This window comes from Nilaparvata lugens, chromosome X, assembly GCF_014356525.2.
Source record: "Nilaparvata lugens isolate BPH chromosome X, ASM1435652v1, whole genome shotgun sequence".
NCBI lineage: Eukaryota > Metazoa > Arthropoda > Insecta > Hemiptera > Delphacidae > Nilaparvata > Nilaparvata lugens.
This window is the reverse complement of record NC_052518.1, coordinates 103,789,529-103,813,392: the sequence shown is the minus strand read 5'-3', so window position 1 is coordinate 103,813,392 and position 23,864 is coordinate 103,789,529. Positions and strand designations below refer to the sequence as shown.

At 32.8% G+C, this 23,864-nt stretch overlaps 1 protein-coding gene across 2 annotated transcripts in view; it reads right to left on the bottom strand.

The window, feature by feature from the left end:
- Positions 1 to 22,757, bottom strand: part of LOC111049576 (short-chain specific acyl-CoA dehydrogenase, mitochondrial) — a 39,782-nt gene extending 17,025 nt beyond the window's left edge. The window contains exons 1-5 of one of the 2 annotated variants that reach the window (XM_039442912.1): positions 22,374 to 22,757; positions 21,017 to 21,180; positions 19,733 to 19,842; positions 17,144 to 17,295; positions 9,892 to 10,083 (exon numbers count right to left, since the gene is read on the bottom strand). In XM_039442912.1, the coding sequence (XP_039298846.1) occupies positions 9,892 to 10,083; positions 17,144 to 17,295; positions 19,733 to 19,842; positions 21,017 to 21,180; positions 22,374 to 22,410 (655 nt within the window). In that variant the 5' untranslated portion in view covers positions 22,411 to 22,757. Of the gene's footprint in view, positions 1 to 9,891; positions 10,084 to 17,143; positions 17,296 to 19,732; positions 19,843 to 21,016; positions 21,181 to 22,272 lie in introns of both variants that reach the window. The other variant, XM_039442913.1, reaches the window with a different exon arrangement.
- Between the last annotated feature and the right edge of the window lie 1,107 nt (positions 22,758 to 23,864).

The following is a 23,864-nucleotide window of genomic DNA, read 5'->3' as shown; positions in this document are numbered from 1 at the left end:
ATAATATTTTTCAGTTCTGTCTCAGCTATCGATGAAAACGGACGATTGTAGATTAGATTAGTTTCGTGCACAGCTCCACAGTTTGACCAGTAGTGACTGTCATTAACCTACAAGTTAGCAAGCTATTTTGTCCAAGCTATTAGTATTTCGCCAAGTAAAACTTGTGAACAATTTCAAACCAATAGTAAAAGTAAATTCGTATGGCTCTTGTTGGTGGAGAGTCCCTTGCAGGAAGGTCCCACCACCTGAATAGCCTGTATCATTTGAGCCGTCAATTGGCCTTACGACTGTCATACTTCAGCCGGGACACAGTTTAACGTGCCCATCCGATAACACGGGAGTGATCTGCTTAAAAACGTTTGGTAATGAGAGGATTTGAATCCGGGATCTTTATGCTGCTACGCAAGCACTCTATCCACTAGACCACGGGTCACTCCTCAAATCAATAATTATAAATTATCCTCAAATCAATAATAATTAATAAGTGAGTGACACTGTGCGCCAAGTGTGAGCGACCGACCTCGGAGAAGGAAGGTTTTGTGTGTAGCGATTGCAGCAAATGCTATCATGTATCGTGTTTATCTGATATATCGTCTAAGCGCGCCACTAGAAACAAATCACATTGGACATGTGACGTTTGTGTTACGGTTACACCAACAAACGAGGATCGCGAGTCCATTAGTGCGAGTATTTCGGCGTTGTTGGAAGAACTAGCGGCTTTCCTTGCTAAGGCGAAGGAATTTTGCGACAAAAATGGACAAGATACTTAAAGAAAATCCTTTTAATTCTCAACAATAACATTCTTACATTTTATCATAAATAAACTGCACACTATCATTGTACTTAATGATAACAGTTGGAGCGGGCAGAACTCCGGCTGAACAACGGAATGAATAGGCATGAATCCGAATTAGAAAACTTCAATTTAATTTCATGTAAAGAGTAGCCTATGATACATTTCATTCCTTTAATAATTTTTGCAGTCAAAATGAGAGAAGCTTGAAGCTGATTCATTTGAATATTAGAAGCTACAACGGGAACATTGATAATTTACTGGTAGGACTCAACTCATTGGATAGTGAAATTGATATTATCGTTTTGACTGAGACTTGGTTCAATGTAGATGATAACAAACAGTGAGGCTCAACTCACACTTACGCGACTCAGGTCGAGAAGAGACTCGACTCTAGTCGAGAGCATGTGTTTCCAAATGGTGACACTCAGATCAGTCGATTCTAGTCTCCGCGACTGTCACCATTTGAAAACACATGCTCTTGACTAGAGTCAAGTCTCTTCTTGATCTGCGTCGCGTAAGTGTGAGTTGAGCCTTAAGGTGCGTACAGATATACGCGCCGCGAACATGGGCAATTCACTTTTAATCAGCTGACTATATCTGTATTTTTACAGAAACGATAAGATACAGATATAAAAAGCTTGGCATCAGCTGATTAAAAGTGAATTGCTCATGTTCGCGGCGCGTAAATCTGTACACACCTTTAGATAGCTATACAACTTTTCAAACTGATGATAAGCGCAACCGAAACGATGGAGTTCGTGTCTTTGTCAAAGATTCACTATCTGCAGTAGGTCGATGCATAAATATTGGTGGGGTCAATGCCTAGCAAATTAACTTTCAATATGATAGAAAACATTACTCGATCCTTGATGTTTATTGTAATCACGATTCCCACATTTTATTGATAATTTTAATATCCATTACAATAATAATAAGAGAAAAGGTATAACAAATATATTGATAGGAGATATAAACACCAACATACTGAACAATGACTTGAAAACTGACTCATATCTGAATATGCTCTACGAAAATGGTTTTATAAACTGCATTGATAAACCGACTAGACAAACAATAACTAGTAGCACACTAATTCACCATATATTTATACAATACAGACATTAATTCAATAAAATCAGCTATTATTAAAGATTCAATAACTGATCACTTCATAGTATCAATTCAAATTACCTCCGGTTCCATAGATAATAACAGTTCTGATCTTCCCAAGTATTATATTCATAATGAAGCATTATAATCTACATACAGGGAAGAAACATGAAACTCTGTTATCATGAAGCAAGACGTCAACATTGCAACAAATAAATTTTACTCCATCATTAAATGTAATATAGAAAAATCTGAAAGACTTGTTGCTCAAGAGAACTCTCGATACAAAAAAATAATCCCTTGATAACAAATGGACTAGTTAGATCAATTAAGGAGAGAGATAAATTAAATAAATAAATGTTTATTACCAAAAAAACTAAAACTACAACATCAATTACACGAAATATTAGATAAATTACAATTACATACAATAGTTAGTTACAAAAATTCTTATAATGTGTCCTCTACATGTTTAGTTTTTTCTGTGTGGGAATTGACCTACTCCACTATGGCCTACCATGTTCTAGAGTAGGTTATTATGAAGCTAACAAAGAAACAGCCTCTCAATAGAGAATTAATGACTCAATTCACAAACTACATATGTTTGTACGTTATATGTGTAGGTATTTATACATATATGTATATGTATTTAGTTTCTATTTTTCATAGAACTAACAGTTTAATTCAACGCTTGTTTTGTCCGGTGCTCCTGTATGCGGACGTGACCTCTCTCTTAAGGTCATTTGCATACAGTAATGACTTATTTCTGCATGTTGTATATGTATTATAATCTTTGTAACTTGTGAATCTCTATCTTGAGTTGCTGTCCACTGTTATTTTATTGTATCTCTAGTAGAGTAGTCTTTTTGATGTATTTTTCGTTCGCAGTGTAGCTCTAGTAGAGTAAGCCATTAGCTGTATTGTTTTTTTTTCTTTTTGCTTCTTTGTTTTGTTTTTTTTCTCATTGTATATCTATAGTGGAGCAGAATGATAATACTACGTGCTTAGTTTTCTATTACTCTTAATTTTCACATGTTCTGTATTTTTTTTGTATTTTTCTCACGCAGAAATAAAGTCAAATTTATTATTTATTATTACTACAGAAACAGATTAAATAACTTATTGAAAACTACAAAAATCAATACTATAGAAATAAAATCAATGAAAGTGGTGAAATGATCCAAAAAAGTTTTGGTCCGTTATAAATGAAATATCTGGTAGAGGTAAAAATAAAAATGGATCCCCACTAGAACAGTTCGAAATAGTTAATAGATAATAGCTCCATTTCTACAACAGAGCTACTCACAGAAAACAAAACGTGCATCCTTTTTGCTGACGATACTACCATTATTTTACCTACCAATCAGAAAGCAAACAATAGTGGAGTTAGCCTAGCATTTGAAGAAGCCACATCAATTTGCAATAGTCTGAAACTCAATATCAACAAGAAAAAGACAACGCTCATCAACTTCACACCAAACAACTGCAATAGAGAGGATGATGAGTTGAGAGAGGACAGCATGCTGGCGGTGGGCTCTACTAAGTTTCTTGGTGTGATGGTCGATAAGAACTTGAGCTGGAAACAGCATTGCGACTACTTATCTAAGAAGTTATCCTCAGCACTTTATGTGATACGACGAATAAGAAATACTACGGATGAAAAAACGGCTCTAACTGCTTACTATTCGCTGTTTACTTCGCACCTGCGATATGGGATTGTTGCCTGGGGAGCTGCACCCCAAAACTGTCTTGACCAAATACTTAGAATACAAAAAAAAGGCAATAAGAACAATTTTTCAAACGAATGTAATTGAGCACTGCAGGCCTCTGTTTCTGGAAAACAAAATTTTTACAGTAATATCTATATACATCTTGGAAACTATAATACTAGCAAAAAACTCAAATCCACCTTTAAGAGACAATCAACATAGCTGCAACACAAGAAATAAGACCAATATGAATATCACTCGGCACCGACTAGATAAATTTCGAAGATCTCCAATTTGCACAGGATCACGATTCTTCAACCTTCTCCCGCTACATCTCGAAACTATTGAGAGCAAAAAATTATTTGTCTCAAAATTAAAAAAATACTTGATTGTAAGGCCATATTATGCAGTTTCTGAATACACAGAGGAACATACTTTCCAGCACTTGCGAAAATAAACTATTAAGATTTGACAATTAGATTATTTATATTAAAAAAAAATAAATATTTTTTTTATTTATATCAAATTTTGAAATTGAGATTAATAATAAAACTTGACAATTCCCCGGTCAATTGACTGTGGCGAAGAACTGAAACTGAACTGAACTGAACTGAAGAGAAAATCAAGATAGTGGCTAATGAATTAAACGACTATTTTTCACATGTGGGGGAAAATTTCGCAAGGGCGGTGAACTCTAATAATGCTCCAGTTTTCGATTGAAACTATAGACCTTATGGAAATACAGCAATAGACTGGCTTCTCCACACATCTGTGTAATCACTTGTCAGCTGATTTATGATGAATAATTCTACAGTCTGATTTTTACTCCAATATTGGCGTATGAAGGAGGCTCCTTTTTCCTTTTATATTATCCTTGAAACGCAAAATTTCCAAAAACCTTGTATATACGTCGACGCGCAATTAAAAAAGGAACATACCTGTCAAATTTGATGAAAATTTATTACCGCGTTTCGCCGTAAATGCGCAACATAAAAACATATAAACATTTAAACATTCAAACATTAAGAGATATGCCAAACCGTCGACTTGAATCTTAGACCTCACTTCGCTCGGTCAATAAGTAATCAGCTGTTTATCAAATAGGAAATTACTAAACTATTAGCTTGTATTTTTCATGAAACAAGGCCCTGAAGAAATATTCTCTAAGACTGAAACAATAGCAATTCATCAAATATTAAAAAAATGAATTCAAGATTGTGATAAGAAAGTTTGAATATGCGAAAATATTAATAAAAGGCGGGAAAACCGTTGATGAAAATTCATCAAGAAAAAACCCAACATCTAACAGCAAAGCTTAAAATATGCTGTTTCAACTCCACGGTATCAATACTAAGGAAATTCTGTTTCAAATACACGTTATTAAAACGTGAATAAAAATTAAAAATGCTGATTCAAACTCAATGTAACATGTGTAATGGATTGAAAAATTGTTGGGTTTTAAATCATCATTCAATTCTGGTATCTTAAATGCATCTAAATGAATGAGTAGTTCACATGTACAGAGTGGGTGAAAAGTTTAGTATTTCATATACAAGGCTAGTTAGATAGATGATTTGATTAGGATATTATTAAAATTGAAAATACTTTTTTTGCGACTTCAAAATTTTGGTCCGCCATCTTGAATTCGCCATTCTGGTTGCTAGTATTTTAAGGGAAGTTGGTCATGAGACTCTTGATTTGAATACGGAATTTCAAGAGAGAATGAATGTCAAAGACCATCGATATCTCAGATACTTTTGAAGATATTCACATTTGAAAATATTACTAGATTCTACAAAATCAAAGTCAAAGTTTCTTTATTCCACAACATTCCAATATTTGGGCTACAGTACAAACATATCAGGAATTCCTCTACAAGACTATATTCTGTGTGTAGAGGTGAGAAAAATGAAATGAATTAATTAGTACATTAAAAACTTGTACTATCAAATTTTACAGTTCAAAGTGTTTAAAACGTGAATAGATGTTACAATCAGTGTTGACTAAGACTTTAAACGAAGAATTTTGATAAATTTCCAAACTTTTCACCCACTTTAAAAGGCTGTGCAAAGGCTAAAGATAAACTTTCTACTGGTGAGATTTTTCAAAGTTTTTCGATTTTTATATAATCAAGCTATCAAAATGAAAAAGTTTTCTCATAAAACCATTTTTCTTCAGATTATTACTTTTTAGATATGAGCGCATAAAGTTTAAATTTTTGGGACAGAACATTTCAGATTCGGTTTTCGACTCATGCATTTTCTGACGTGCACTTGCACATCAAATGCTTCAATGTGTTATTTTTTCCAATTATATCGAAAAAACTGGTTGAATATGTGTTCTTAGACCTTTTTATAACACTTTTTATTCATTGATTGACCTCAATTGCTGTTGAATGAACAAAATCAGCCGTTGCCATATGGCAACAATAGGTCAATGCAGTAGCAATGGGTTCATCATTCTTTTCAATAATAAAACTTTTCTAATTTTACATATTTTATTAGGAAAATAGCAGATAAAATATTCTTGGATTACAAACTATTCAATTTCCAAACAGTCAATTGCTTGTGTGGAATGGTAAGAAGCATGGTATGCAGAGGCCGACAGCACATTTCTTGCAACTGGTTCTCATGAAGCTTTTACATCCTGCTCTAGCACATCTTCGTTTCTTTTTTTCCCCATCTTTCTTTTCATTTTCAATAACAATGTGGTTCAATCCATCATATCTTAGCTCTTCAAATGCAGGAGTTGACTGTGGGCGTAAAGATGGTCTCCCTCCAACTTGTGGTTCAGTTCCAAAAGTTTGCAGATAATATACAGCAATTGCACGTTTGAACTCAAGCTGTGTGATTCTTGGTCGGTTGTCCATGTTGTACAAATACCACGCATTCTGGAGTGATACATCAAGGCACCATGAAAATATAGGCCACCACCATTTCTTGCTCCTAATGCCAACTCTATATCGGTTGACATTCTCGTCCATCAAATCTGTCCCACCCATGAACTTAATACTCACCAATGAGTGATGGCCGTTTGACAAGGACAGTTTTTTCTCTTTTCGTGAATATCTCTTCACATGGGACAATGGATTTATCCCATGAATTGTGGAGGCAACAGTGACAGGTGCATTGTCTTGCCATCTTGTGATTATTATGTTGTCGCTGCTGACAGAATGGTCATAAAACCCTCTTTCCTTTTTTTTTATCTCATTTGGAGAGCATAATTTACAATCTTTTGGTACACGGTTTGCTCTAATGGTACCAGTACCATGAAAGTTCTGGTCTCTCAGGTATGATAGTAAATTTAGACCCGTGAATAAATTATCAAAGTAAATGTGATATGGCAGAACTTTGCAAGGTTCTGGATCATTCAGCATCCTCACTAATGGTGCAGCTGATTTACCAAAAGCTTTATAATATGCATCATCTGTACTTCCTGTCCTACCCTGATATATTGAAAAATCTACAAGGTAACCACTGAATGTATTGAGGCACCAAGCTTTATATCCAAAACGGATTGGCTTTCCTCTTATGAACTGCTTACATGAATGACGCCCATAATAGGCAATCATTGACTCATCAAAATCTAATTGTTGAACTGGGACAAAATTTTCTCTAAAGTTTATTTTTAGCTTATCAATGAGAGTACGAAGTTTCCAAAGTTTATCTGAACGATCTATTCTTGTACTGTCAACAAAATGAAGCAAGCTCATTATTTGTGTGAAACGGTTTCGTCTCATTGACTTACAAATAAGATGATTTCTCACATCATCAGATGTCTCCCAATAGTAACGTTTTCCGGGCAAAGAATTATACCCAGAAATAATCAGAATTCCAAAAAAACACTTCAGTTCAGCTTTGGTTACATTTGGATCAGGAACGTTTTTGAATGCTGCATATTTTTTTATCTCGTTGATCATCAGGTCAAACAGCTCCTCATAAAAAAAAAGCTGGAATAGTTCCACAGGTGAAAAATCTCTATACTTTGTAAAATCGCTTTCAGGAAAATGATGAGCAGTGGTGAAGAGATCATCTTTTTTCCATCTGCGGTCAAATGAAAAATTGGTAGGCTGGAACTGTGTTGAGGAGTTTGTAGGCGTTTGTGACTGATCTGGTTGTAGGCGTTTTCTTTTTCTTGAAGTGCCTCCTGATGTAGATGGTTCCACACTGCTTCCCGCTGTTGATTCCTCTGAAATGCTTGTGGATGGAGGTTGCTAATCTGAAACAAACAAAAAAACAGTCCAATTGAAACAATATAACATTGATAATTTTATAACTGTCATCACTTATAAAATTGTATAATAATTATGTATTATGTCTGTGTATAGCCAAACAGCTCAATTAGTTTATTCATAATGTCTAGAAAGTTTGTTGAACTGTATTGAGTCATGACTTCACGAATTATGGAGCATTCTAGTGAATGCCAAACTCACCCACCTGAATTATGTGCGGCTAATTCTTGAGGCATAACATCATATGGAACTTCAATCTCACTGCCAACACCCATTCTGATATTGTTGGTGAGAACAACTTCACCCAAGGCTGCAAGTTGTCTGCTGCTGAGGTTGTCAATCATCCCTCCTTCATCTTCATCAGCTGAATCTTCATCTGATAGTATGTTTGGCTCTGGGGGCTCCACAAATAACTCAGCCACATCAATATCTTGGAATTCATCACGCTGTAACTCTTCAAGTATTTCAGCTACACTCATAGGCCTGTGGAAAAAGCAGCAATTGTAAAACTGGGAATAAATGGCTAAATTCCAATGTCAAATGTCAGTTTGGGAAAGAGACAATCATACAGAGATGAGTTATTATAATAAAATATATAGTCATTTCAATATAATATATAATTGAATGATATATTGCAGTAAATGGCGTCATAGATATTGTTAGAAGGTACACAGCAGTAAGGTTATGTACTGAAATGAAATGATAATGTGAGAGCCCCGCGTTGCCATATGGCAACAGGTGCAAGAAAAGTGAAGTCACAACTATCAATTTGAGGTTAACTGGATCATTATTATTCAACAATTATTTCTTAACATGTTTTTAACAAAATAAAATCACAAATATTCATGGAGAGGTATAAACAATGAATATAAAAATCAACTTACTCATGTTGGTTTGTCATGGTGTCATTTGTAGTTTTTATGCTCAGCTGGATAGTACAAACAACAATGTCAAGGTTCAAACTCAGCTGTATATTGTTGTCTGGCTCTTTCTCTGTGTATTCCAACCGCTACAGGGCTGCCAACGCATGTCATAGGCGAAAAAAAATCCCTGCTGACACATTTTTCTGTTGCCATATGGCAACGCTGGGCTATCTCATACACAAAGGTTATTTGACGGTGGGTGTGATTGGGGATCCCCCTAAAATTGGAAATACAACTTTACTATGACTTCAAAAATCTGTTACGCCATCTTGGAACTGCCATATTGAATGCAACTTTATTTTTTTAAATAGGAAGGATGTCATGCGATACATGATTTCGATACGAAATTTCAAGAAAAAATGAATGGCGAATACCGCATATCGATATCTCAAATCGTTCAGAAGATATTCACATTATTAATCAATATCATGCATATCAGAAATGAAATACATGAGTGGTATTGATTAATAATGTGAATATCTTCTGAACGATTTGAGATATCGATGTGCGGTTTTCGCCATTCATTTTTTATTGAAATTCCGTATCGAAATCATGTTTCGCATGACCACCTTCCTATTTAAAAAAATTAAGTTGCATTCAATAGGGTGGATCGAAGATGGCGGACCAGATTTTTGAAGTCATAGTAGAGTAGTATTTTCAATTTTGAGAGGGATCCCCAATCACACCCACCTTGGAATCACAATCTTTTATGAGATACTAAGCCGTTCTCATACTTTTTCTCTCCTTTCTGCTTTGAATAGTATAGATTAATAATGTGAATATCTTATGAATGATTTGAGATATCGATATGCGGTTTTCGCCATTCATTTTCTCTTGAAATTTTTTATCGAAATCATGTATCGCATGACCACCTTCCTATTTAAAAAAAATGAAGTTGCATTCAATATTGTGCATCCAAGATGGCGGACCAGATTTTTAAAGTAATTGTAAAGTAGTTTTTCCAATTTGAGTAGGATCCCCAATCACACCCACCATCAAATTACCTTTGTGTATGAGATATTAAGCCGTTCTTGGACTTTTCACCCACTCTGTATATGCATTCAATGTGATCATACGCTAAGCTTTTCACCTAATTTAGGCTAATAAAAAATAAATCATTACCATTTGTTGGTTTAGGCACAATAAAGGCACTGATGCCTTTATGCTTTTTCGATTTATCGGTTGTAGCAAATACAACTGTTGCCCCTGATTCATATCCATTTGTTATCCAAGATTTAGTTCCATTTAGAATGTAGCAGCCATTTCCAGACTTTTTGGCCATTGTACTTGCTGCACCGGCATCGCTTCCATTTCCTATAATAGAAATAGATACGACAGTTCTTAAATACTCCAGCTATCATTCAATACAGTATATATCATTCAATATATACCAGCTGATATCATTCAATACACCAGCTAAGAGTTATCTTTTAGCTGATGATCTTTGTGTGTTTCTGAGCACGCCAACAGAGGCTTCCCTGAATGCTACTGCACAAGAGGTGACTCAGTCAATTGAGAGGTGGTGCAACTCAAACTTGCTGTGCGTGAACTCCAACAAGGTTCAAAATTTGAGATTCACTTATAATAGGAGACTGCTGGTGGTAGATGCGGAAAAGGAAGCCAAATTTCTGGGATTCACTCTGGACAACTGTTTGAGTTGGTCCAGGCACATTGATAAAACCGCTGGAAAGCTTATTAGAGGAATATTTATATTAAGAAAGTTAAGGACTTGTGTCAGTGTTGATGTTCTAAAGGTAGTTTACTTTGCTCACATTCAGTCACACCTGTCTTATGGTGCTGTACTGTGGGGATCACAGGCATATAGCTCAAAACTATTTCGTATTCAAAGAAAGGCAATCAGGCTTATTTGTGGTCTGCCAAAACGCGCTCAATGCAAAGAGAGCTTCAAAGAATTAGAAATACTGACATTTCCCTCTATTTTTGTTCTTCAGTGTCTGACCTATGTGAAGGAGAATTTGAATGGTTTTGTTGAGCAGGGAGTATCCCATGAACATCAGACTAGAGGCAGGAATAATTTGATCACCAGCCGCTACGAGTATTCTAACACGCAAAAAACATTTCTATTCATTGGTGTGAAGCTTTTTAATATGCTCTCTGAACAATTTAGAGGTTTGCCAAATCTAGTTTTCAAGCAGAGGCTGAAGATATTCCTAATCAGTAACCCCATTTACACTTTCCAGGAGTTCTATGAACTGGCTAGGACTTTGTAAAATTATTAATATTATGTTGAGGTACCTACATTAAGTAAATACTGTATCAGCTACTGCTACTTTTCATATCTGTTTGTTCGTTTTTATTTGTGTGACTGCATTATATTTCAAGACCAGAATATCTTATATTTGAATATATATATATATATATATATATATATATATATATATATATATATATATATATATATTAATAGCTTTCTTTGTTTGGACATGATATTAATATATCATGATATTGTAGTTCTTTTAGAATAGTATATTTCCAATTATTGTATTGTATGTGTGACATTTGCTGTACATTGTGACGGAGGTAATGCTTCTGAAGACCTCAGAAGCGGTTACATTAAAACTTATTCTATTCTATTCTATTCTCCTTTATTTTTAGGGCTACTGAAATTATTGAAACAATAAAATACCTTATAGTCTATACACTGTGATTCTAAGTGAATATTTGAAAAACAGTTGGGGCCGGTTTCCGAGCTCGGGATTTAGCTAAGTTCTAGACTTTAGCTTTAAACTCTGGAGTCAGAAAATTGGCTTTCCGAGTCAGAGCGTTAACGTAGTCGAGGACTCAAATAGACCCTGGAGTTTAGAGATCACGTTAGACCATGGAGTTTATAATTTCGCTTTCTGAGTGAAGGACTTATAAGTCCAGGCTTGAATTAGATTCTCGCCTCTTTCCGAGTCAAGGATTTATCAAAAATCGTTAAGTCCAGGACTTAAAACAGCGTGATTTTAAACCCTCGACTGGGGCAGGGTTTAAATTCAAGTTCTATACTTAACTGAGCAAACACAATTCAGTTATTGTTTTGGAGTAGATAAAAAGCCAAATAAATGTCATGGAATACCTAAATTATTTGGATTAGTCCATCTAAATTCATAATTTATAGTTTGCAAGTTCATTTTAGAATAAAATTGTATCAGAATTATGCAAAAAACTAACCTTATTTTATGACTGACATAACCTAAAAATGTTCAAGAAAAATAATACAAGGATTGCTTTGGAATTTATATTCCAATCTGAATGTTATTATGATCAATGTCATATTCAACATATTAATAAAAATAATAAATTATTTTTCCAGTTTTTTGTTCAAAACAAATACGTTTTCAAACTCAATAGCCTAATGAAATTTTTATTCCAAAATCACTGGTTAGGATCAATTTTCAATAATAGCATAACGTAAAATGAAATGTTTATTCATTCACCTTTCAAAAATTTTGCTTTGAATAGGCCTACAAAGAAATTAATCGAAACGTATTTTAACAAAACAGTTTGGAGAGCATGCTCATTTGAATTATCCCGCTGCAATCAGCTGTTTCCGTTTTGCTATAATGCCAACAATACAACAGCAAAATATTGTGAATTTCCCTCATGTTTACTGCGTTAAAGTCCTGGACTCAAATAAGTCGAGAACTTAATAGACCCCAGAGTTTAGAAGATAAAATCGTGACTCAGAAAGTCAATTTAGACCCGAGAACTTATTTTAGTCCTGGACTCTGTAAGTCCAGAACTTATAGATCCCGAGCTCGGAAACCGGCTTTTTGAAGATAAATTAGGAATACATTTCACTACTGAGGAGGAGCTTTATCAGCCTCAGAGGCTGAATTTCATTTCTCATCAATTTTTTTTTTTTAATATTTACGTAGAAAAACAGTGTCGAGACTACAAAAAATTTATTATTATCTAAGGTTTCATCATGGAAAACAACATCAATTACAATGTAAAGTACCAAGTATCTTTTATTTTATCACAACACAAGAGCCATTTTCAAGTGTAAATGTCAAGATAGTTGTATTGTGATAAAATAAAAGAATACTTGATATATTTTATTGTGTTTTAAGAGAATTCTTACTTAAACTACAAACAAAATCTAATCAATCTAATTTTGACTAATTTGACTAATTTTGACTAAATTGATGGAGAGAGCTAATCATCGTTCCACATCGCCTCATAACCCAATATGTAAGGAGCATGGTGAACAAAATTTGTAGGTTATAATGGACTCAAAACTTGTGAATTTCCACTACATAATATTTAATCAAGGATAGAAATAGATAATTCTACAACATCTCTGAATACATTGTTCAACTTGAATAATATTATTGATTATAAATATGTATTATTTGAACTACAAACAAAAGATAAGCTACCCAAAGTGGAAAAGATAATAATTAAGTATTACAGATAATAGTAGCCTATTTGAATACAAACTGAAATTTTTGAACATAAATTGAAATGTATTTAAGGCAGTTCGGTACACTTTTTTATCATTTAAATTGGTTAATCTTTTTCAATATAATTGTTGAGATCATTATAAGAGTGAGAAAAAGTGGCAACTGAATTTTTTAAGTGGTCTAATAAGCGAGTTACGGAGTGTTGAAGAGCTAACTTTCCAGATTCCGTTTTCTTTCCAGATCATAAACGGTTTCGACTATATTATTCGAACTTCTCTTAAAAATCCAAAAAATGTATCTTTCCAAACTAAAACATTTTATTCCCCATATCGTTCATAAATAAAAAGTAACATTTTTTGTAAATTCGATAACTTGTTTATTTTGGCATTAATCGTGAAAAAAACGCATATTAGAACAAAGCCAATGATATAGTGAATGTATTAAAAAAAGCTCCAATGGAAAATTCGAAACCGTTTATGACCGGGAAAGAAAACGAGTTTTCACTTTAACTACCCATAACTCGCTTATTAGACCACTTGAAAATTTCAGTTGCCACTTTTTCTCACTCTTATTTTGACACAATTATATTGAAAAAGATTATCCAATGTAAATGAAAATATAAAGTTGTACCAAACAGCCAAATGTTTATATCACCAAATATAAGTTCATTTACACCGTAGAGAAAAAATAGCATAAGAAGATATCCCATGGTATAGGTCGTTTATGTTTCAAATTTTAAGCCGACCTTTTCTTAACTGAAGCCAATACTGTCGTCTACTGTCTTTACTGTTTTGGCCGGGTAAGTGTGTGAGAACGGCACAGTATGAGAGACTAGCAGCGTCACATAACTTCACGAAAAATGTACTAGGACTGTTACAGATGATATTTACTATTATCATATGATTTCAATACACTAGTTACCAGGACGTTAATAACAGTCTAGTCTTGAATGTATTAAAATAAAGATGGTTGGTTGATATGAAGAGTATTATTTATTCAATATCTAACATGGCGCAGTCGAAAATAAAATGAAACAAGAATAATTGAATTATTAAGTGTTCAAGTGAGAAGTGATAGCTCAATGCTGAAAATAGAATTCAACAAACCAGGTATGCTAGTTATACATGGGGATATCGCAAATAATTTTGCCAACTACAAAGAAGAAGTAACAATTTATTTAACTGCTACCGAGACTGTAAAGAAATCTCGAGAAATACAAGTAGCGAGATTGAAAAACTTACTGGGACCTGATGGACTTAAATTGTACAACACATTATCAGGGGAGAACGACATTGAAACGGTTACCTCAATCCTTGAAGTTTTGGAGAAATATTGTAAGCCTAAACAAAACATGACAATGGACATCTACAAATTGCTAACCAGAAAACAAAGTCCTAATGAACCATTTGATAGTTTCTATGCAGAATATCAACTTGACTCAACATTGAAAATTGCAACATAAACGCTCTATAACATGAGATACCTTTTTGTGCTATAGTGTGGTCCACGTTATAATGGCAGTGGATAAAGATAGAAGAATACAACAACTGTTGTAGTGAAAGTGATATTTTCGAGCTCAAAATTTAAGTGATTTTATTCTATATTTTGTGAATATTTGAAGTTTGGTTGTAGCTATGGTGAAAGTGATATTCGAGCTCAAAATTTAAGTGATTTTATTCTATATTTTGTGAATATTTGAAGTTTGGTTGTAGCTATGGTAAAAGTGATATTTTCGAGCTCAAAATTTAAGTGATTTTATTCTATATTTTGTGAATATTTGAAGTTTGGTTGTAGCTATGGTGAAAGTGATATTTTCGAGCTCAAAATTTAAGTGATTTTATTCTATATTTTGTGAATATTTGAAGTTTGGTTTTTGTTTTAACGGAAGTTTCATTATCAATCTATCTAAATTTGAAATTCTTTGTTTTATTCTGATTCATAGTTTCAGATTGAAGATTTGGTGTTGAAATTGAAGTGAACATAACCTACATAATATTTGGACAATTTGTGACAAAATCAGGAAATTGAAGAAGTTTTGGGCAATAGCCTGTTTTTTCTTTTCCGACTATTGTATTGTTCGCTCTATCTAATAAATAAATAATAGATAAATAAATAAATAAATAGCGATGCCAATTCTCTGCATTAATTAATTATATCTCTAAACCGTCAAAAACATAATTATTGTCATCGTTGTGGACCTAGAAAAGAATAGTACCACCGGCTTTATCGAATGATAGACAAGGATAGCAAAACCGAAGTTGATCAAATACTGTCATTAAAACGTGGACCTCACTATATCTTTTCTCTATGTTTACACTCAACATTAAGCTGCGTACAGATCTTAGCGTCTCGAACACGCGTATTTTTATTTATATCAACTTATGCCATGCTTTATTATATTGATGATATTTGTATTGAAACAGTAGGATGCAGATAGGATAAAGCATCAGCTGATAAAAAACGAAATGCGCATGTCACCCTTTATACAGCACCCTTTATAAGGCACTTTTATACAGCTTGATTGACCAAAGATATTAAAATAATATTAACATTATTCACAGTATGTTACAATTCAACTGACGATAAAGCCATGAGCAATAAAACAATAGGATTAATAAAAACAATATGAAAATCTTGAAGCACCCTTTATTTTTTTTAAATTTAAAATAGTTCTATTATATAAAAAAAATTAAATAAAGGGTGCTTCAAGATTTTTATATTGTTATTATTTTAAAATTTATTTTTTTTTAATTTAAAATAGTTCAATTATTAAAAAAAGTTTTTTTTTAAATTGTTTTTATTAGTTTAAAAAGTAGCCCATGTGAGTGAAAATATTGTTTTATAACAATAGAATTGTCCAAGTGAATAAGACGGAATAGTTTTTTATATTTTCTTACACAGTGCATAGTCGCATTGTTAGAATTCACAATTCTTATATTTCCAAGGCGGGGATTATATATGCTGGATTGTATCACAACAGTGACAGTGAAAATATAATTCCCTCAAGTTCTTATGGTATTATTCAAACTCACTCGGCCGTGCTGAGTGTGAATAGTCCTATTATAACTTATGGGAATTATATTTTCCTCCACCTACTGTCTAAAGTACTTACTTTACTCCCTGAAACCTAATACTAAAGTGTCACTTTTTCGCTCTCGGTAGTAAAAAACAGAAAAACTCCCTAGGGAGTAAAAGTGACTCCATTTAAATAACATGGGGAGCATCTCTATTTTGAAACTTACATTGTAATAGGTTAGAAGGTCTAAGCTCAGATGAGAAAGCATAATAGAGGTGTCTGTCATTGAGTCAACTGAATTCAATACCACAACCAGAAATTTGATTAACTCATGAAATATATGTTTGTATGATAATTATTATATTCTTAATATTAGTAGATGATAAAAATTTATACAATTTTTAAAATATTTTATTCTATTCAAAATACCAGCCAACAAATATTTTTGATCTGCAATTCAAATCTGAACCGCGTGATCTGGAGTCAGCCATTTTTGGTAGCTGCTCAGCTGATATAATTGTTACAACTTTTACCGATAGATAGCGCAATCGGCAGTGCCAATCAGCCGACCAGTTTTTAGGTTTTAGATTTAGGTTATGTTGTTAGGAATCATTGTCACCAATACGTAAGTTATTAGAATGATTTTATTTGCAGTTTCTATAAAAAAATGTAGATGGAGGAAAAATGTTGTGTACATCACGAGCGAAAAATACTTTTTCTCCCTCAGGAAAATTGCTGCCCTCGGCTTCGCCTCGGGCTTCAAACTTTTTCCCACAGGGAGAAAAAGTCGTACTTTTCACTCTAGATATACAAATAACTATTTCACTGTCACTGTAGAGTACGAATCCAGCTTTAAAAGTCAATAGTTTATTCTAACTTCTGGGAAGGATAAAAGCAAAAAGTAACAGTTCATCAACTATACGAGTGCATTTTTGATAAATGAATTTACCTGGTTCACTCAAAGCAAAACAGCCAACCTTCTCACCGGTTGTGAAAGGAGTGATATACTCTTCTTTCTGTTTTTGTGTTCCAAATTTCAAGATTGGTCCCAAATATAATGAATTGTTGACACTCATTATAACGCCAGCTGAAGCACATCCTCTGAAAACAAAGATATGATTTAAGAAATTCAACAAATATTCATAGCATGATAACGTTTTTTGTAGTAATAAAGTTGATATTGTTGCCCAAACTGAATGAAACGTTATCACACAACCACTTATTGAAAAATCAAGAAGATAGTATTGTATTGAGACAATATAATTATTATCAATCACTAGAAAACTCCTGGGTTGACTATAGATTAATAATGGTGCAGCAACCGAGTCTAGTTTCTTGATTTTTGTAAATAAGTGTATGTGGCAACTTGAAGTCGTTTTATTATTATTATTATGAAACGAAAATCAAAATTAAATGTTGTAATTCACCCCGAAGACTTCTGCTACTGCAAATATTGACAACAGGGTAAACAGTTAGATGGAAATTCGATGAGCGCTTAAAATTAATTTTTGAATAGCAGCGCTCATCGAATTTCCATCCATCTGTTTACCCTGTTGTCAATATTTGCAGTAGCAGAAGTCTTCGGGGTGAATTACAGCATTTAATTTGGATTTTCTTTTAATAATAATAATAATAAATTCATTAGCATTTGAATAATTGCAATATCTCGGTAATTTCTATCTGTAGGATGAAGTCGTTTTATTCATTATAACAAGATAAGACTTACCCAAAATAGTATATACTACTTCAGATTTAAAACATTAATCGTGACGTTGAAAAGGAAGAGGATATATCATGCAGTATCATCTATTATTATTGTTTTACGATTACTTTACATTACAATGAAATATTGAATGAAAAAGACTAAGAAAAAAACCACTTTTTTGACAATTTCTTAGTCTTTTTCATTCAATATGAATAATTACCACAATATCAACTTCTCAACTACACAAAAAAAACAATGAAATATGTTTTCAGGTCCGTGCATGTACTGCAATAACATAATATATTAGTTATTTAACTTTACAGTATGATAAGAAATATATGCAACTATAGAATATTACAATTACGTATCAGAGTAGAGATGCATTTTTCTGTACATTTTCGGCTGAAAATATTATTTTTTTAAATAATTTATTTTCAAAAGTACCTATGTATTACATGAAGGAAATGATTCCCTCAAGAGGATGGGAGTATGATTGAGGGAAATCGTATTCAAGTAATTCAGTTTCAAACAGCTTATTCCACTTCTTAATTTGTTGAGCAGAGAAGATATTTTATAATGGACTTGACTAGTAGAGTCACGGAGCTAGTCCAGTCGTCCAGGTTAAATAATTAACGAGTAAATTGGAAATATTCTAAACTGTATTATTCCATTTCGACTACATTCAATCCCACCCAGAGATTAGAGAAAGTAATTCTACAATGCACTGAATGTTACATTCTATACTATTTAATCCCACCTGATCAATCATGTCTAAAAATATATATTATCTTACTGGATTTCAAAATTAATCAATTATAAGATGACACAATTGGTGTTGAAACATGTTTATAATTTTTAAAATAAATAAGTGATATTATTGACAACAAACCAGTTTTTTCATTAATCAATTATAATAAAAACACTTCATTGACATTTTTAAATTAATAAAAACAATATAAAAATCTTGAAGCACCCTTTATTTTTTAAAGAACTTTAAAATATTTATTAATACTATTTTAAAGATTTTAAAAAAATAAAGGGTGCTTCAAGATTTTTATTTTGTTTTTATTAATCAATTATAATGTATGAAACATTGCAAGATCAACTATAGCGACAAGATATTGATTTTAAGAAACATTTTATGATGAAAAACTTGAAATATTATCATCATGATGAGTCAAACTTCTTGAAATGCACTTACAATAATTCAGAATAAATATTGTTGAATAGCTAAAATTTAACGATGAGGAAAATCCTTGAATTTTAATTCAAAAGAATAAATAGCTTCAGATCATGAGAAAATTCCCGTTTCAATAAGCACGAATCATGTGAAATAGTTGCAACACCTAGCAGTTGTTCCTATAAAAACAAAAAAACAACTGATATAGAAGGCCTACTTGAGCTGTAATTTGTTTTTTCAGCTAGTAAAAACAAATTTGATTTTAAAGCTATAGGTAAAATCTTTAATATTTCATAGCCTGGTCTGTAATGAAATTACAGACACATTAATAAGGGGCTCACACTTGAAAATCCGAATGTATTTTGTATCTAACAACATATTATAACCAATAAATATCAACCGATATCAAATAACATGTACGAATATACAAATAATTTGTACTCTCTATAAAATTAATTATTCAAATTCTCAACAAAAAGCAAGCAGAGTTATTTTTTGCGAGTTTTCAGGGTTAGTTAGATTTTCTAAACCATGACTGGCAATTCCATTTTTCAGTCAAGGTTGATTCACTTGAAACTTTGCATGCAATAATAGAACAATCGAATGACAAATATTTGATTGGAGTATTGATTCTGAATCCTTTCTCCACAAACCTTGATATCTCTTCAGTTGCGATAGCATATGCTAAATAATCCAAACCAGTGCCTCCTAGATCTTCTGGCACTTCTACAGCCATGACTCCAAGCGAGCCCATTTGTTTTATCTGGCATTTTGAAACAGAAATATAATTTGTGAAAAATACCTATGATAAGAATTAAAATTGAATACACTCACCATATAATCGTTCTGAATAAGGACATGCCACCAAAAAGAGAAAGAACTTATTGTTTATTGAAATTTCAAATATGAGATGAAAAACGAACACTTTAATAGACACTTAGTAGCTGAATTTTTAGTAAATCACATTGAAAACATTAAAACAAAATAAGCTTCAACATTCAAAGATAGTCTGATATTCTCAATTATTTCAGGTACCAGTAGGACAAATTCTGTTCTTTTTAGACCCCAAGTATGCGGGCGGAATACACGCGCTGAATTTATTTGGCTCGTCTTCAGAATGAATTGCCTCTTATGGGGCGCGTCTATTTCGCTCGTATAGTTTACCCCATAAGAGTCAATACATCTTGTTAACGAGCTTGAAAAAATCAACCCGGCTATGACGCCCATATTTGGGGTCTTAATTTATCAAATCAAAGACGCTCAAGAGAGGTTGGTGCGTATGGTGAACCCCCAGATCCAAGGGGGCTCAGGGAGTTTTGTTTATGATATTACATTTGGACTGTTGTATAAATTAGAATTGGAACCGTTTTGGGCTTATAAGCCTGTGGTACTTTTCTATAAGTTGTGTAATTCCGATGATTAAATAAATAAATACATAGAGAACTTCTTCTTTACTTTCTATTTTACCAAAAATTGGCATTATCTGAAACTTTTTTGATTGTGAAAATTTTGGCATTAACTGAGGCAATTATCTCTGTCCCACACTACCAAGGTGGTTCAGTTACCAACTACGTGCCATTGAGAAGGTTTTTCCACCTCAAATGAAAGTAAGAGAAATATTACTCAGGTAATGAAGTTTTTCTAATTTTTGCACATTATTTATTATATAATGGAAAGAATATAATGAATTATTCTGGTTGCATTTCGTGACACACACACACACACACACAAACTCTCTAGCTCGAGGACCCTTGGCCAGGTAACCTAGCCACCCGGGCTCATAGTGAGTCACGTGATTTCATGAGTTGGAAATAATTGAATAGAATAATCTATTCATTGGCATTGAGGTTTTATTAATTGAGCTTGTAGATTTATGTCATTAGTTGAAGCACAATCATTTGTAAGGTTATGTTTTTCAAAACCATACAGATTCTTACCTGCTCAGCCGGATACAAATGATCTCTATCGAATTTGGCTGCATTGGGTTTTAGTTCATTTTCAGCGAAGTCCCGACATGATTTATAAAGCATCTGATGTGTTTCGGACAAGGTTGATATAGAAGCAATACCACGAGTCCATTGAGAAAATACATTCTTTACAACTGTCAAAAAAGAGAACAAAGTTTAGAGTTGAGATAATGTTAATATGAATAAAATGTTTGTGAAATATTGTATCACTCTAGTTTATTTTGTAGGTTATGTGAGGTATTTAAAATTATTTTGTAAACTGTTTCTTGAAGAGAATAAAATTTGATTCTATTTCAATTGTGAGATAGGCCTCACGTTCACAACAATCTTGTGACTAGGTTATGATCTTAGGAGCAGAAGTATTGAGACTAAATTTATTTCTGGATAATTTACAGAATTTAAGTCTTATTGGTAGAGACGGATTGGATTCACTTTGACTTTTAAAATTCTGTAAATATCCTAAACACCTTCATATATTTTTTGACTAATACCCATCAATTTATGATCGTTATATATCTGGAATTTAACACCCTTCAATTCATGTGAATCAATGGTCATTGACATCTAGGAGATCTTCAATTTAGGCTACTACATAGGGTAGATTACTATAGTAAGGTCCGCGTTATAATGGCAGAACTTGATTAACATTGGTATTGCTATTCTTGTCTATCATTCGACAACGCTATCTCTAGCTCCGCAACGTTGCCAGATCGTTTGTAAATAATGAGGAAATATAATTAATCAATCAATTTTTTGATGAATAAATACAATTATTTTAAAGAAGAATGAACAGTTAGGCTAATATAATATCAGATATAAGGGTATCAGCTATCCTCAATAGAAGGCAGTGGTGAGGAAGAGAATCGGCAATGCTGTTCTCCTATATTTCTCCACTGCCATTATAACGTGGACCTCACTATATACCACATACACTTTGACACACTTTATACAGTTTTAACATACTTATAGTAGTTTACTATTAGGGTAATAAGTAAGGTACTCAGTACTTGAGTGTCCAAGTTCCCAAGGTACTCAAGCCCTACTGAATTGAATTATTGTTGCTTTCCTGAGCAGAAAGAAAAAGTGAATAGCATTGACTTTTATGGGAGAATTTACACATTGACAGAATGCAAAAAACACTCCTAATAACCAATAGTATTTATTTTCTCTTCCTGTCCACAGAAACATTGAAAGCGCGAATTCTGATAAACTGATATTAACCTTACCCTACTGCATGGTAAATAATCCAATGGACAAAATAATAGTTTCAGCAATTGAGAGATGACGAAGTTGGTTTGAAAAAAATACAAAATAAGATGTTATTTACCTAGAGATGTCACCCTGCTCTTCGAAGAAAAGGCCATTACAACTGAATAAAACGTTCAAAACTTCTTATAAAAATAATCACAGCGATTTGTAAATAGTTCAGAGATTAAAGTACATGACAGCTAAAAAATGTGTGTTGTAACTCTTATGAAACTGAAATAAGTTATCAATAATCAGTCAAACAGAAATTTTCATTGCAAAGAACTTTTGAACGTGGTGTGATAGATAAATATTTAAATAGTTTCCAAATCAAATATTAATTTTGAACAGTCATCATACGAATTAAATGATCTTACATTGATTGAATTAACCTTAAAATAACCTATTTCAATAACATAAGAACAAATCATTGTATTTTTATTAACAGCTGATAACGTTAGAACTTTCAAAATGCCATGGATCATAACAATGATTCCAACATTCACAATACAACTGTTTTGTAATTCCAATACGTTTTGTAATTTTCATATGAAGATAGAGAACGCAATCGATTTTTTTCTATCAATTATTGGTTATTTTTCCTTCATTTGATAGCAAGTGATGATCCATCAATATAATCAAACTAGGCCTTTGATAAAAGAGGCCTGTTTTGGTTGGTACTACACAATGGCAGAATATTTCAAAATACCGTAACTGTGCACCCAAGTACCTATCAAGCTGTATTATTTTTGAGATAACACAAAATGTAAGATGTCAATCTAAAGTATATTTTCTATACCGTAATGATGATTATTTTGAACAATAAGACGCACTTTATTTTCTACTCGTTATTAAAATATTAACTCGGATGGCCTGGCATAAGGCATTATATTGGGGTTTATGGCCGCATTTCATAAATATCGTACATCACTATTTCAAGTTCAAGTAATAAACTTATAAATTATAATTTATATTGAATATGTAAGAGAATCAATACGTTGATTAATTCTTGTCTGTGCACATTAAATATTTTAATTTTAATAATAAATATGAGCACACACATCAATTTATACACAATTATCTTTAATTTTGTAATAGCCTGCCTGTTTGATTTTTTCTCCAAAATTAAATTGAGGATCAATGCAGTCATGATTCTCAAGAATCATAGTGTAAGAGAATACAATTATGATAGAAGAAAAAAATCACAATTATCTCAATTTATGTTCAAGTTATAGCTGATTGAATTTTGGTGACTTAACAGTCAACGTGGGCTAATTTACTCAATTTACCCTACGTTTATTTTCGGTCGAAATCTCGATTTAATAGTCACTGGCTACTAAATATGTGGACTTGCATGAATAGGCCTATCATGTGTAGTCTGAGAAAAACGTGATATATAAGATTCAACTTGACACGTTTCACTGTTGAACATTCAATCATAACAATTGTTATCTGTATTTAATTCATGTTATCCATGAGTTGTTTGAAGAGAATGAGTGATATTTTCAAAAACAGGATATTCATCTAGGCGGCTTTGTTGACACCCAACCTAAGAAACAATATAGGCCTAGAT